The sequence below is a fragment of the Mirounga leonina genome, unplaced genomic scaffold (assembly GCF_011800145.1).
Source record: "Mirounga leonina isolate KUSES-001 unplaced genomic scaffold, KU_Mleo_1.0 Mir_224, whole genome shotgun sequence".
In the NCBI taxonomy this organism is placed as follows: domain Eukaryota; kingdom Metazoa; phylum Chordata; class Mammalia; order Carnivora; family Phocidae; genus Mirounga; species Mirounga leonina.
This window is the reverse complement of record NW_023270615.1, coordinates 17,937,297-17,953,222: the sequence shown is the minus strand read 5'-3', so window position 1 is coordinate 17,953,222 and position 15,926 is coordinate 17,937,297. Positions and strand designations below refer to the sequence as shown.

Below are 15,926 nucleotides of genomic sequence, written 5' to 3'. Positions count from 1 at the left end.
AAAAAACAACTCATTAACTTCACATTCAATAGCATTATTTTGCATTTGTTTCTATTTAAAAAAAAAAAAAGGAGACCCTAATGATGGAGAAAGTTGGATGAATTGATAAACTTTCTGACCAAATAATTCATCGGCATGAGGGCTCCAGACCCATAACATGACGTTGTCAGAGGGTTGTGTCTTCTTTCCTAAGCAACTTTTTTTTTTTTTTTTTTTTGAGGGGAGAGGAGATTCTCGTCTTGGGAAAATTATCGTACTCGCAGATGGACAGATTTGGGCTTCATGACATTCTAAGTTTAGTGTTTGGCTACTCTTTTCTCTCTACCTCTGTGCTTCACTGAACCATGACTTCGGCATCAAAAGCAAAACACATGCAATTTAACAAAGATAAGAAGGCGTACACAATGTAAGAAGTGGGAGAACCGGGAGCCACCGTGAGATGCCCAGCGTTAAGGGAATGCCAGCCTCGGGGGAGGACCCGTCCCCGTGGTTCTGGGACAGCTGTGAGACGCAACTGGTAGGAACTCAGTGGGATTTCCGAGAAAGCCAATTAGTTTCATATTTCACAGTTATAATATTTACAGGAGAAAAAGACTGTTTCAACTATCTTTTACTTGAAAACTATGAAACTGCTTACAGGCTGCTCAGCTGGCCACGTCTTGAACCGCTGACATGGGGCAAAGGCAGGGTATTTCAAAACATCTGAAGGGTTGGGGCACCCGGTGGCTCAGTCGGTTGAGCATCTGCCTTCAGCTCAGGTCACGGTCCCAGGGTCCTGGGATCGAGCCCCGCGTCGGGCTCCCTGCTCCGTGGGAAGCCTGCTTCTCCCTCTCCCACTCCCCCTGCTTGTGTTCCTGCTCTTGCTATCTCTCTCTCTGTCAAATAAATAAAATCTTAAAAAATAATAAAAAATAAAATTTAACTGGTGCCCTGGGGCACCTGGGTGGCTCAGTCGTTAAGCGTCTGCCTTCAGCTCAGGTCATGGTCCCAGGGTCCTGGGATCGAGCCCTGCATGGGGATCCCTGCTCCGAGGGAAGCCTGCTTCTCCCTCTCCCGCTCCCCCTGCTTGTGTTCCCTCTCTCACTGTGTCTCTGTCAGATAAATAAAAAAAATCTTAAAAAAAAAAAATCTGAAGGGATTCCACCCAGTTGACCAGCACTGATGCATGATTTCTGTTGTCTAATCCAGACTGAACACCAGCCAGCCTGACTTCAAGAATGCTTTTTTTTTTTTCTTTTAAAATAAGCTGTCAAAGATAAAGTAACAGTTTATAAGTTTGACTTGGGCATGTTCTTCAGAATTTCTTACTTCATAGCACTGTATGTCTTTGTATTGTATATATTGTATTTATTCATTTGTTATTTTAAGAGAAAACTGTTAGCCAGAGGAAATGCTAATCTTTGCGGCTACGAACCAGGGAGGTTGTGTGAGTCAAGGTAGGGTGGGCAGTGCTCCTGGGACACACAGCCCCCCAGATCTCAACAGCTGAGACCAGCAGAGGCATCTTTCTCCCTGAGGCTGTCCATCCACTGCAGGTCAGCAGGGAGCCCCCTCCCGGTCGCCCTGCTTCCCGGCGCCCCCGTCTCTGGGGGACACAGGGAGGGGAGACCCAGAGGGCAGCTCCTGGGAGAAGAACCGCTCCAGCCTGGAAACAACAGGTGTCTCTAGCATTCTAAACTCCCCTGCCAGAAAGGGTCGGATCCCACATGACACACCGGGAGCTGGGAAGCTCACTCCGACTCTGTGCCCCGAGGTACAGAATGAGAATGTTTGGAGAACACACAGAACCCCCCCCAGAAGGGGTAGGTGGGGTTTGCTGCTCATCTTGACCAGTGTTTATGGGGCCCTTACTGGCCCAGAGTACAGTTCCAGTTGCCAAGAATGTTCAGCAGTGACTTCAGTTTAAATAGTAGGGAACGAATCAGGACATGGGCCAAAATCTTTTCAGCACAAGGAAGACGGTGGTAAGAGTCATAAAGGACAGAAAACAGGAGTCAAGAGGGATTCTGACGGTGGAGAGAATTTGTTGGATTTCAGTGGCTGCGGAGGGCTTCCCGGAGTTCACTGGGTGGCAGCGCGGACGTGGGAACGGATTCAAGTGTGCGGGGATGGGACACGGACACCGACAGCGGAATTCGGAGCAGAGGGGGCACGAGTCCGGCTGCAGCGGTGAATCTTGGCACACCCATTTATGGCCGTATGTCGCTGTGTCACCGAGACGGTGCCCCCGTCCCCCTGTGAGCTCCTGAGCCCTACCCTGTGGTTGTCCCACTGCGTACTGGGGGTACCTTGTAGTGTTTCACTCTGAGGGCTGCTTTACTACTACGGTCCGGGGAGCGTGTGTGTGCCGTGCACGTGGCCTCGGGGCTCACGAGCACGTGGCACTTCCCAGAGGTACTTCTCGAAAGCTCACACGTCCCCGTTAGCCGACTGCGGTCCCGCTGTCTGACGGGAGGCCACCGAACGGCTCCCGTCCGCGGTATGGCCTTTGTGGCCGAGAGCGAACCTGCGTGGTTTAATGTCACGCTCAGTAGGAGAGGCTCTGTCGCCCCTCGGGTCCCTCTCACCCCTGATCTCTGTCCTTACAGGAGTTCAGCGGGCCGCCCCGTGCCGTACTCCGTTTTCCCACCGGTTGGCGGCCCGCCTCCGTGTTGCTTGAGGCAAAGGGACCATGAGGCATCCTGAGAGCACACGGGTCAGAGCTGAGGTAGGTCTGGAATGTGGGTGAGGTCCGGAGCCCGTGGCCAGGAAAGAATTCTTGAGACGTCTTTGGTGCCAAAAGCTGGTTTTATTAAAGCCCAGGGCAGGGCCCGTGGGCAGAAGGAGCAGCACTGGGGGTGTGAGGGTGACTCATTCTCTACTGCGGAGCTGGGGAGGTAAGGACAGAGGGAGGCGTCCGAAAGGACGTCCACATGCTCAAGAAGCCTCTCGGGATCCTGGAGGCCTGGCCGTTGCCCAGTGAAGGCTGTTCTTCCTTCTAGTAAGACGCTAACATGCACAGAGTAGGGAACTTCCTGGGGGAACCTTATACTCGGCCTCTCTCAGGTGCTTGTCCACGGGCTGCAGTCATAAAGAAACGGCTGTATCTTCCCTTCTGCCTCAGTTTCCCACGTCACTCGTGGAGGGGACGGTGATGTTGGGGCTCCGGGATCTTGACTTACGGGCCTCTGGAAGTCAGGTTATTGGTAAGAATGCCTTTTCCTTGTCAATCGCTAAGACATTGGTCAACTGAGGGAGACTCCTGTCCTGCGGGACTGTGATCTCTGTGAACTGTTGGTGTTCCCTTCCCTTAGTTCTAGGGTGGCCGGAGGGCCTGGGGAAGGTCCCACCTGGGAGTGTGGGGGGTGTGGGGCATCAGCTTGTGCTTTGTGCTCAGCTTGCCTGCCTTCCCATCCCTCATCAAAAACAACAGTGTTGTCATGGTGACATAGAAGTCCTGTTACAATCTCTGAGGCAAGTGGCGGCCTCTCTGGGTCCACCAGGGATGTGACATTCTAGGTTGGGCAAAGGCTGTTTTTGGTCAAGAGAAGATAATGGAAAGGTAAGGTGACTGCGAGCCGTCCAGACATGTGGAACTAGGAAGGCACAGGGGCTCAGGCCCCGTTTGAAGGACGCAGGATGCTGCCAGGGAGAGCCATGGCCTGGAGGCAAAGGAATGGACGAGGTGAGAGCAGAATGTCAGGAGTGGTGATCACTGACCCCCAGCCGAGGTTTCTGGGGCAGCAGCAGGTCGGCAGAGCCAGGACAGGACGGATGGGGGGCCATTGGTCTTTGGGATTCGGAGGAACTTGAGGAACTTGAGTTGTCAGGAGTGGAGTGTGCGCCTGGGATCGGGCCAGCCTAGGATAGAACCCCCCCAGGCAGCTTGGGGCTGGGACCCCAGATCTGCCAGGTCCCCTCACACTCAGAGCTGACGTGACTCCCCCAGGAGGTGCCGGTGAGTGGGAGCTCTACCTGGATTACACCTTTCTCTCCATGCCAATCATGGGGGCTGCCAGATGTGGAGGAGCCCGGGGGCCTCCCACAAATTCCACCAATCTGCTGTCTGCTGTCCAGAAAACTTTCACGAAAGAGAAACTTGATTTAATAAGCAATGCGCCCCCCCCCCCCCCCCGCCCCAGGTGTACGGAACTGGCAGACATTTCCAGCTAACCCTGGCTCACGGCGGGGCTCTCCAACGTTAATTTGGCATTTTGATTCCCCGGGAACATCTTGAGCTAAGGCCACATTCCAGCCCTACTACATTATGATTTCTGGATCAGGGCCTGCAGATCAGTATACGTTTCAAAACTTCTCCAGGTGACTCCAACATGCAGCAGCAAGGGAGTACAAAGAGACAAGAGCCTCGCCACTCCAAGTGTGGTCGGTGACCAGATGCATGGCCTCGAGCCTCCTAGGAATGCAGATCCCCGGGCCCGGCCCAGCCCCACAGACCCCAGCTCTGGGGAGTCACCAGGTCCTTCAAGAGCTTTATTTGCACCGGGCGCCTGGGTGGCTCAGTCGTTAAGTGTCTGCCTTTGGCTCAGGTCATGATCCCAGGGTCCTGGGATCGAGTCCCACATCGGGCTCCCTGCTTGGCAGGAAGCCTGCTTCTCCCTCTCCCACTCCCCCTGCTTGTGTTCCTGCTCTCGCTGTGTCTCTCTCTGTCAAATAAATAAATAAAATCTTAAAAAAAAAAAAAAGGAGCTTTATTTGCACCTTAAAGCCTGGTAAATACCGGATGGGATGCCGTTTAATGGCGCCTAATGGGGCCCACTGATTGCAATTATCTGCATAAGTGGAGAAACCCCTGGATAATGTAGCAATAATGACCCAGGGGTTGGGGAGCAGGCCTAGAGGCAGAGCAGGAAAGCCATTAAAAGAAGTTTCAAGAAAGGGAGGGTTGCCGGTTGCTGGTCATACCTGCACAGATTAATTTTCACATCATCACAAACCTGCCAGGCAGAGTCCGACATGGTCGCAGGCTTCTGTTTGTTTCCACTGAATGCTCAGAATGTGATAAGACAGCTCTGAGGGCTTCATGCTTATTAATTTAATCCTAAGGGCCGCCCACGCAGCAGATGCTAATTCCCCTTTTTTGAGAAGATCAGAGAGGTTAAAATCCTGCCCGTGGTCACTTAGCTATTCACGGGCAGACAAAGGGGTTTATCTTGTTTATAGTTGTTGGTTTTCCCTGTGTTACCAAAAGTCAGGTTTATATTATAATTAGTGTTGTGAAGGAGGAGTGAGGCCCAAGGGTGTCCAGCAGAAACAGCCCAGAAACAGCACTGGGCTTCTCAACAGCAAACCCACTAACAAACACCATGAGACCCCCAGATGTACATTGGTGGGTCATATGCTTGGGGGATGATCAACAACATGTGTCTTGGGGGTGTTCAGAGACAAAGTCTCCGGAGGAACTTCTACATGCCAAAGCAGAGGCACAGGATCCTGGGGCCCTGCGCCCCTAGCAAAGTACCAACATCCAGGCAGCTGAGCTCCCAGAGGAATGCAGCTCTGTCTGTGTCAAGGACCTGCCAGTGGGCTGCACGCAGCAAGGAAACTCAATCCTTCTTTTGCCTTTGTTTCCCACATCAGGGACCACCTGGGAGAACCTTCTGGAGGGGCGCCTGGGTGGCTCGGTTGGTTAAGCATCGGTCTTCAGCTCAGGTCATGATCCAGGGTCCTGGGATTGAGCCCAGCATCAGGCTCTCAGCTCAGCGGGAAGCCTGCTTCTCCCTCTGCCTCTTCTCCTCCTCTCCTGCTCCTGAGCTCTCGCTCTCAAACAAATAAATACAATCTTAAAAAAAAAAAAAAAAAAAAAGAAAGAAAACCTCCTGGAAACACTGTCCCCATCCCAGCCCCGCGCAGAGCATGACAGTGTCCCGTCCAGCAGTGAGCGCAGGGAGCAGGTGCAGGACCTGCTCCTAGCTTAAGACCCTCACCGACACGCCACACCGCCAAGAATCAGAAACACCACCACCTTCCAGCCAGGGGGTCAGAACTGAAGCTTTATTTCAACAGGTTCCATTATACAGAACATCACTGGCAACTACAAACTGGTATGCAAGGCTGGTTTTTATAACTGAAGAGTAAATAAAATAGAATCGATAATGGAATTGTAACAATATACACCGTAAATATAAATAGACACGTTGATATCCCACATGTAGAAAAGTCATGCTCTGTAAATACTCTTGTCCACGTACAGTCTCTGTGGGGGACCGAGTTCCAGGATGGAGCTTTGAGGGTTTACGTGTGTCCCATTAGTGATGGATGCTTCCAGAGAGCTTATGTAGGTGCGACACATTACAAATCTTGAAAAGGAAATTAAGTATCACAGAGCAGCGTTTAAAACCTCTAATAGTTGTTTGTTCTACAACGAGTGAACATTTCTTCAGTATTAGAAATGGTGAAACAAGTATGCTAGCTTACAGATATGTACAATGTACTGCTTTATACTTCAAAAATGCAGGAAGATAAATTATATATATATATAAAACATATATATATATAATTTTAGGTCTAATGAACAATTCAGTATTGCTCTTGTGTTGGTCTTGCTGTATTGCATGCATGCCCAGGGCACGCCCATGGCTTGTCACCAGATGGAGGAGGGACCGGAAGGGACAGGAGGCGACTCGTGGAGCCCCAGGCTTATCCCCGGAATGCCACCTTCAAAGCAGTATTTTGAGTTTTGTGACGTCCTGTGGCCAGGCCAACGACTTCTGTGCCCGTCTGCAACGTAGGACGGGTCCTCCAGAACCACAGTGACGCACTCAGGACGGGGCCACATAGATAACTAAACACACCCGATTCAGTGCAACTATCTCTTCGAGCCCTGAGACAACTGGGGATCTCCTCAAAGGCTGTTTTGAGATCCTCATCAAACCCTCAGCGCGGTTCATAGAAAATACAGCAGAACGAAGACCCGTGGCTGAGGCGTCAATGGCCTTCCTATAAACTCATGGGCAAAGTACAAAGGAACAAAATGGGTCCTGAATACACCCTGGTTTTCAATCATTAAAAGCTTCTCCTATCGATGAATCTCTAAACACCTGAACGGCAGACAGGGACGTGAGAGGCGGAACGGGAACTGTGACTTCTATCAGTGGGAACAGGGCCCCTGGCAGGGAGCCTCAGGGACACACGGCTCATGACAGACCCCAGCCTCCGATTGTGGCCATGACGTCCTGTTTCTTCTTCCACTTAACCCACATCCAAATGACAAACCGACCACATGTCTCTGAGAATAGAAATAGAAAAACAAAATAGGGATAGGTTGAAAAACACACGTTCTAGAAGATTCACCAGCTAGGTGTCACTGTGAAGGCTGCGGGGCAGGCACCACGGGGACGGGGCCTCCCTTGGGACCTGCCGGGGCCTGCGGTCTGGCTGAGGTGTCGTTCTGGGCCCCCCGACCCCACTGGCGCCCAGGCCGTGTCCACATCGTCCCTGCTCAGGGTGCCTCTAGGAGGCCAGGACGCAGGAAGACAGTGGGGCGGCGGGTTCTCGAAGGCGCCTCCCATGCACGCACCACCACACGGGGACTTGCTAGCAGAGCACAGAGGAAGAGCAAAGCTAAGGACGCTGAGCCAGAAAGGGCCGACGGGGGGTGTGCCGAGTGCACGGAGCTGCCCGCGGCCGGAGACCTGCTCAGGCAGCGAGACACAGCGGCTGCAGGAGAGACAAGCAGAACCGAAGGGGCTGCATGCAAACGTCCGCAACTTGACCACTCTGCGGAGGAGCCTGGCGCGGCGGCCCGACCGCCGGGGGCTCCCCGGACCAGCCCGGGGCCCGCGGCACGCCCTCCAGCTTCCTCCGCCTGCCAGGCAGGAGGCCCTGCTGAAAGGAAGATTCTGGAATCGGGGCCAGTGTGAGCTACGCCGCCTGGAACAAACAGGAGGACTCGCGCGCTCTGTCAGTGGGAACTTTCTGGAAGCAGAGCCAAACCAGACTGGGCAGAGCAGTTAAGCTGAGCGTCCAGCCGCCATCCCGTCTCCTCGCCAGCGCGCAGGAACCGGCAGAGGCCCTGATTCGGTCTGGAGGAGTAAGGATGCACACAAGGTCATGAAGAGGAAAAGATAATTGTTTCCGGAGTGAACAGCGCATTGAACGGCTCTTAGAAGACACTGGTAATGGAGCATGCAAGATAATCTATTACTTGAACACGTTTTCCAGGAATATACTTTTGTTATAGACAGACCATCAAAAACACGGTGAACAACTTCTGTTTCAAGGTATTTCTTTGAGCTGCCAAGTATGGCGTATAGATATCCATGTGATTTAGAAAACGGATGTGCTTCTGGTCTCCGGATGGCCTCTGTCGGCTGCTCCCAGCTGGATACAAATGGAGTTACTGAAAACAAGGAAACCATCTTGGAGGGAAAATAACTGTCTAAAACTAGCTACTTTAATCGCATTTATTTAAAATCTGAGGGGCTGCAAGAAGCAGACCCCTCATGGGTCAAAGGAAGGAAAAAGCGCATTTCTAGAACTCTCGAGGGTAACACACAGAGCGTTACCATGCTGCGCTAGTCATGTCAAAACATCTATTCACTCCCACCCTGAAGGGTCTCTGACCCAGCGGATGCCCTTTGTGAACTCATCATTGTAGGTGAAATAAATACTCCAAAAGGTGACAGGGACACCTGCTAACTAGGTCTAGTGATGGGAGTGCCTCCCCTTAGAGCGGCGAGGCTCACGGGTCAGGGACCCGACAGTGAGCACCCTCGGGGAGATGCCATGCCGTGTTATCTGTAATTCAGCTAAAGGACCTGAAATGGAACAACGTTGGCCTGGGCTCCCGCCCCTCCCGCCCCCGAGGGTGTCCAGCCCCTAAGCAAGCGGAGGGAAAGGCCTGGTCTTGGGGGGGGTGGGCAGGTGCAGGGTCACACGCTGTCACACGCATGCAGATGGGACCTGCTTCCCCCAGCCCAGGCTGCTCCCGTGGCTGCCGGCCCGATGCCTCCTCCGGGATGAGCCGCCTTCAGAGACGGCCGGCGCCTCTCTCAGTTCCCTGCGATGCTGGGCACAGCGGCCTCCATCTGAGCCGCTGGGCAGAATCCCTGATTCTGGAGAGGGGGTGCTTATTGGTGGTGGTGTGATAGGCCCTCTCGGGGACAACAGGGCCGCCTCAGTCCAAAGGCGATATTGAACACGTGGGCATCATACATGCTACCCTGACGACGGGGGGTGTCACGTGGGGAGGGGAAGGGGACAGGACGGGGTCGGGGGGGACACGCCACGGCTCCTCCCACGGACCGGCCTTCACATGACCACGCATTTGCCCTTGAGCTTTTCTTTCCTTTTCTGCTGCTTGCTCTTTTTCCCGTCGATCTGGAGGCTCACGGTCCTGCGCTTCTCCAGGTTGAGCAGCTCCTGAAAGAGCTCCTTCACGTTGTGGTTGAGCTTGGCCGAGGTCTCCATGAAGGCGCACTTCCATTTCCGGGCCAGGGCCTCGGCCTCGCCGCTCTCCACCTCGCGGCTGGGGCTCTCGTCGCACTTGTTGCCCACCAGCATGATGGGGATGCTCTCCACGTCCCCTTTGATCTCGCAGATTTGTTCGTAGATGGGCTTGAGCTCCTCCAAGGACTGCCGGCTGGTGATGGAGTAGACCAGGATGAAGGCGTGGCCCTTGGAGATGGACAGCCGCTGCATGGCCGGAAACTGGTGGCTGCCCGTGGTGTCCGTGATCTGCAGCGTGCAGATGCTCTTGTCGCAGCTGATCACCTGCCGGTAGGTGTCCTCCACCGTGGGGATGTAGCTCTCCCGGAACGTGCCCTTCACGAAGCGCAGCACCAGTGAGCTCTTGCCAACGCCCCCTGCGCCGAACACAGCCACACGGTAGTCATTGCTCTGCTCCGGCATGTTGCTTGAGACCTCTGACTGTCACCAGGAAGCACCTAGCAGGGGAACCAGACATGGGAGAGAATTCGTTAAAAAAAAAACAAACAAAAAAACAAGGAAGTAAAGAAAATCTCGAGAAGGATTGCTTTACCCTCTTCTGAAAGCTTAAAAAGAACAGGAGGGATACATTTTGTTTTCACAGTCCCGACATAAGATAATTTGAATTTCATTTAAAAATTCTAGAATTCTAAATCCAGTAATTATGGTCAATCTCCAATTTTCAATAGGGCCGTCGCTCTATTCAGTAGCCAACAAGAGTCCATCTGCTTCTCCTTCTCAGACCATGACTCTGAGCATCCCTGTGCCTAGGGAGAAGGTGCCAAGTCAGTCCAAGGCAGGTGGAATCAAGGAAAGGTAGAGGGGACATGGGAATGAACCACCCTCCCAACACACACACACATACACACACACGCACAATCACAGAGGACCCTTACTGTTCTATGCAAAGTACTGTGAACACCCAATATTCAGGTCATAGTAATATGTGATTTTTTATAAGGATAAGGAGGGGGGAGTGGAGAGTAGGATGCTATTAATATTTATTCAACGTTTATATTAACCCATGAAATCCTCACCACCCCATAGCACTGGTGTCCTGTTCCTGTTGTATAATGAGAACACTGGAACACAGAGGCCATCGGGAAAGGCCATGTCCCTGACTTCACCCAGCTGGTGACAGGGGGCTGGCAGCAGTGGCTTGGGTGCTGCTGAGGCCATGGTGGAGACTGTCTCATTGAGCAGCGTTGACAGGTAACTAAGGAGCTTGGAGGGGCCTTTCGTTCAAATCAAATTTCGATCAAAATCAAAATGGTCATAGGTACTTTCTTTTTAAGAATTACCAGGAGCTGAGGCGCCTGGGTGGCTCAGTCGTTAAGCATCTGCCTTCGGCTCAGATCACGATCCCAGGGTCCTGGGATCAAGCCCCGCATCGGGCTCTCTGCTCCGCGGGAAGCCTGCTTTCCCTCTCCCACTCCCCCTGTTTGTGTTCCCTCTCTCGCTGTGTCTCTCTGTCAAATAAATAAATAAAATCTAAAAAAAAAAAAAAGAATTATCAGGAGATGAGTGTTATCGAGATAACAGAAGAAACAACCAGAAGTGGTCATTAAAATGAAATGGAACGGGGTTTTCCTTCATTACCAACATTGCCCCTCGCCCAAGGAGTAAGTGTGCTGTCCTTACATATAGATGACCAAATATCTTTCATCCTGTCCCTTCTTTGGGAGGGAAGGAAGGACATATAATACCCAAAAAAGTTGAGAATTAAGCAATATCCAATTTTTTTTTTTACCCCAAGTAGATAATACTGTGGAAATGTGAAGCATGGAACCCATTTTCTCTAGGAAGCCATGGTGCTGATATGCATGTTTCCCATCTCTAGTAACCCATGGACAATAAGAAAAGATACTGCTCAGCAAAGTCATTTTCAGAGGCAAATGATTAAATGTAATTAGCCATGGAAGCAAATAGGTCTGTGCAGTAAATATGTCCACTGGCAGATGGAACACTGGATCGAAGCCTGGGACACTGGCATTCCATCTTCTGATTTCTCTCTGAGTTCCCCATATGTTTGCCTCCAAACCTGCTCAATGAAATCTCCGGCTGTTCTTGCATGCACTTTGGAAACCCTAACCTACCGAGAAGCTCAAGAAGCATCCAATGCCACAGGAAAACACAGAGAGATGTCAGGTCGTTCACTGACAGCAAAAGGCTTCAGGAAAGCCCGCTCAGGGGTTTGTACAGTCTATTAAATGCTCACGAGATCATTATGATTAACTCGACAGTGCAGAATTATAATAAATTGTTCTACATTTTTAAAAACTGCAATGTCCTATGGGACCTGGCTTAAAACCTCAGAACAAGCCTCTCTCTGTGCTTGGGAGGCAGTGTCCACACTCAACCTTGCCTTGTACTATGGCTATTTAGCTCCAGCCTGGAGTGTGAGCATCTACCTGGAAGGGAATGTCTTAACAAGCTCCGTACCCCAAAATCTCCATGGGAGCCCCGGGTCTTGAGCTCACACTCATCCTGTGTGTGGTGAATGTGTTGCTGGCCGTGCTAAGATGTCTCCATTATTCAACTGGCAACCAAAATATAGAAAGGCAACACTAAACATTAATAGGAAGACTCCACAGCTATGGCTATGCACTTGTCCAAGAAATATCTACTGAGCTTCCTCTAAAGGCCAGACTCTGGGCAAGGGGCCAGAAAACCCATGTGCAGAGGGCAGACCTAAGGCAGGGCCTCTGTTCTCATGGATCTTAGGATTAAGTGAAACAGGCAGAAATGAGAAGATGACTTCACAGATAATTAATAAATTATATCACAGCAGTGCTACAAAAGAGAGGTCTGAAGGCAACTAATCCAACCTAGGACACCAGAAACAACTTCCCTAAGGTAGTGGCATGGAAGCAGGAACCTGATAGTTACACAGAAGACAGGCAGGTAAGAAGGTATAAAATTCACTGTTTTATAAACATTTGTAAAAAACCCTCTAGATGATATGCAAACTCAGTGCTCACCCAACAGAAGCTCACAGCATTAGAAGACAGACAGGCATAGGAAAGCATATAGTACACCCTGCCTGGTCGCTGCTGTGGTAAAATCATAAAGACAGGAGGAGAGCCCAGTGGGGCATCTAGTTTTGTGTGGGGCCCTCAGGAGAATGTCACAGAGGGCTGGGTGAAGATGCAAAGCGATGAATGGCACATCATCCAGGAGATGGGGCCTCTTGCAGATGTCCAAGGGCAGGGATAGAGCCAACATTGTGCCGGGGTACAAAGCCGATGCGCATTGGCATCTGGGGCAGAGCTGGGCAAGCAGGTGAGCAGTGACATCATTAGTCAAGATGAAGGTCAAGATTAAGAAGAAGTAGGTGTGAAGAAGGTGATGAGGGAGCAGCTGTGATTGGGTCAGGTTTGTAGGACAGACTGGTAGAGATAGTATCTGGTAGATGACTGGGCTATAGTCTGAAAGCTCAGCAGAGAAGTCTAGTCTAGTGATAAATATGTGGGTCTCATCCACATATAAACAGCACTATAAAAAGTAAAAATCAGCAAGGGAGAAGGCATGTAGCAAGAAAGAAGACCGAATCTGATGTAAGAGAACTTGGTGAGTTATCTACTTAAACTTTCTGTACTTGAGTTGCCTGTACCAGAAGATGGAGGTAATAATAGCACCTTCTTCTCAGAGCTGCTAGGGGGCGTTAGTGAGACAAGACCCAGCACTCGCATGGTTAGGAGGCCAAGCTCTCTGGATACATTTAGTAAGGACTGGGCAGAAAAGGGGGTCACAAGGAGCATTAGGGACAGGGGCACAAACTGGAGAGAAAGCATAAAATGCCAAGAAAGCAAAAAAATGTCAAAAAGTCACGGAGGGGATGCAGCTAAAGCAGTGCTTAGAAGGAAACTGTAGCTATGAATATCTATGTTAAATGAGAATGAAGACTGCAAATCAGTAACCTAATCACCCACCTTCCAAGAGCAAACTAAACCCACAGGAAGAAAAATGTAGGAAAGATTACAGTGGAAGTTAGTACAATAAAGAATAGAAAAACAATAGAGAAAAATCAAGAAACTCAAAGTTGGTTCTTTGAAAATATCAACAGAATTAACAAACTTTTTGCCAGACTGACCAAAGAAGTGAGAAGACTCAAATTACTAAAATCACAAGTGAAAGAGGAGACATTACTACAGACCTTGCAGAAATATAAAGTGTTATAAGGGGCTCCTGTGACCAGCCTCATGGTAACATGGTAACACGAGGTAGCTCAGATGAGACAGACCTAAACTACCAAAGCTGAATCAAGCAGAAATGGAAAATCTGAAAAGACCTGAGCAGGATATTAATAAAAAAAACTAGGAAAGTCAGGTCCAGATGGTTTCACTGGTGAATTCCAGCAAACATTCAAAGGACGAATACCAACCCTTCACAAACTCTGCTAAAAAGTGAAATAGGAGAGAACACTTGTTACTCTTTTTGAGGCCAATATTACCCTGACATCAGCTTGAGACAAAGATATCACAAGAAAGCTACAGACCACTATCTCTTATGAATATAAACAAAAATCTTCAACAAAATACTAGCAAACTGAATCCATCAATACATAAAAAGGATTGTGCATTATAACCAAGTGGGATTTATGCCAGAAATGCAAAGTCAGTTTAACATCCAAAATTACTATAACATACCATTATCAATAAAAGACCCCCCAAAAATGATAATCTCTGTAGATACAAAAAAGAAAAAAAACCGACAAAATTCAGCACTCAGTCGTGATTTTTTTTAAAAAGTGACAAATTTCAGCACTCAGTCATGATTTAAAAAAAAAAAAAAGCAAATAAGGAATAAAGGTAATTTCCCCAACCAGAAAAAGGACATATTATGAAACAGGGCAACTAAGACAATACTTAATGATGAAAGACTGAATGCTTTGTCCCTAAAATCAGGAAAAAGGCAAGAGTTCTCACTCTTGCAGCTTCTATTTTCCATTTTCCGGGAGGTTTTGACTAGGAGAATAAGTCAAGAACATAAAATAAAATCTAGATTGGAAAGGACAAAACGAAACTATTTATTGCAAAAGGCATAACCTTGTATATAGACAATTTTAAGGAATCTTCCGAAAAGAGAACCAACAAACTAGCTCTAAAAGGTTTTTGAGTATCCATATGAAAATCAACTGCATTTCTACACACTTGCAATGAACAATCTAAAACAAAATTAAGAAACCAATTCCATTTATAGGATCATCAAAAAGCATAAGATACTTAGCAATAAAATTAATGAGGAAGCATAAACACTGAAAATTTAAAAATATCGTTGAAAGACTTTGAAGACCTAAATAAGTGGAACGGCACCCCTGTTTATGTATCAGAGGACCTAATTTTGTTAAAATGGCAATATTCCCCAAATCACCTATGGATTCAATACAATTCCTACAAAAAACCCAAAAGGCTACTTTACAGAAATTGACAAGCTGATTCTAAAATTCACATGAAAATTCAAAAGGCTCAGAATAGTGAAACAATGTTGAATTTAGAAAGAGGGGAGAGGAGGGGAAGGGAGGGGAGGGGAGGAAAGAAGGAAGGAAGAAGTTGGAGAACACATACTTCCTGATTTCAAACTCATTGAGGGGTGGTAAGCCACTGTATGTGATGACATTGTCTACTGATTCTGAAACAGATTCACAGATACAGAGGAATAGGTCCAGAGACCCCAGTGTGAGAAATAACATGTTCAATGTAACATGGTGGTCGTCCAGATTGTTCTGAATGATCTATTCTTTCAAAATTATTAGGGGACTGAAACAGCAACATTTTTTAAATATCATAAAAAACCGGGACACCTAATAGGATTGGTTCTCGGACCCAAGTTCAAAGAAAGTATCCTTACGGATGGAGTGTGGGGCGGTAGCAGGTGGAGGAAGACTGACAAAGCTTCAGTTAATTGGTGTGCGGGGGGCCACGGAGGGAGTCAAAGCCATCTTGCAGTGCATTTGGGGGCCACAGAACTGAAGAGATGGCCAGAAAGACAAGCGTGGATTTCTCTTGAAGGAAATTCAGGGCTTAAGGCAAGGGAAAGGGACAATCAGCCTGGGGTACGGTAGGGGAAGAGTATCTGTATGGGTCTGGTGATGCATATTCAATGCAGCACATTTGAAAGAAGGCAGGACGCACACGGGGCAGGTTGCTCTTCACCGAGAGGCGAGAGCAGGTGGAGACACAGGACACCACCCGGGACCAACCCCAACCACCTGTGATGTCTCAGCTTAAAAACTTTCAAACAAACAAATGAAAGATGACATAATGCATGCACTCGGTTTAAAAGATGAAGGAGATTGTAAAACACAATTTCATCCGCACCGAGGCCCCTTCCTTCCTTCGGCAGCCTGTCTCTCTTTCCATAAATAACCGCTGTTGAAAAGAACGGACATTCAGTTGTCACTTCCTGGTGCTCACCATTATAATTTTAAATAATGTACTCGCTGCTTGAATCATAGATCTTAATGTCTTGACTTATTGACTCTGGACCATATCTTTCTA

At 49.1% G+C, this 15,926-nt stretch overlaps 1 protein-coding gene across 1 annotated transcript in view; it reads right to left on the bottom strand.

Annotated features, from left to right (window-relative positions):
• Nucleotides 1-5,976: 5,976 nt before the first annotated feature.
• DIRAS2 (DIRAS family GTPase 2) overlaps nt 5,977-15,926 on the bottom strand; it is a 44,283-nt gene continuing 34,333 nt past the window's right edge. Inside the window, exon 2 of the mRNA XM_035029194.1 lies at nt 5,977-9,884. Within this exon, the coding sequence (XP_034885085.1) occupies nt 9,250-9,849 (600 nt within the window). The 5' untranslated portion in view covers nt 9,850-9,884 and the 3' untranslated portion in view covers nt 5,977-9,249. The remainder of the gene's footprint in view (nt 9,885-15,926) is intronic.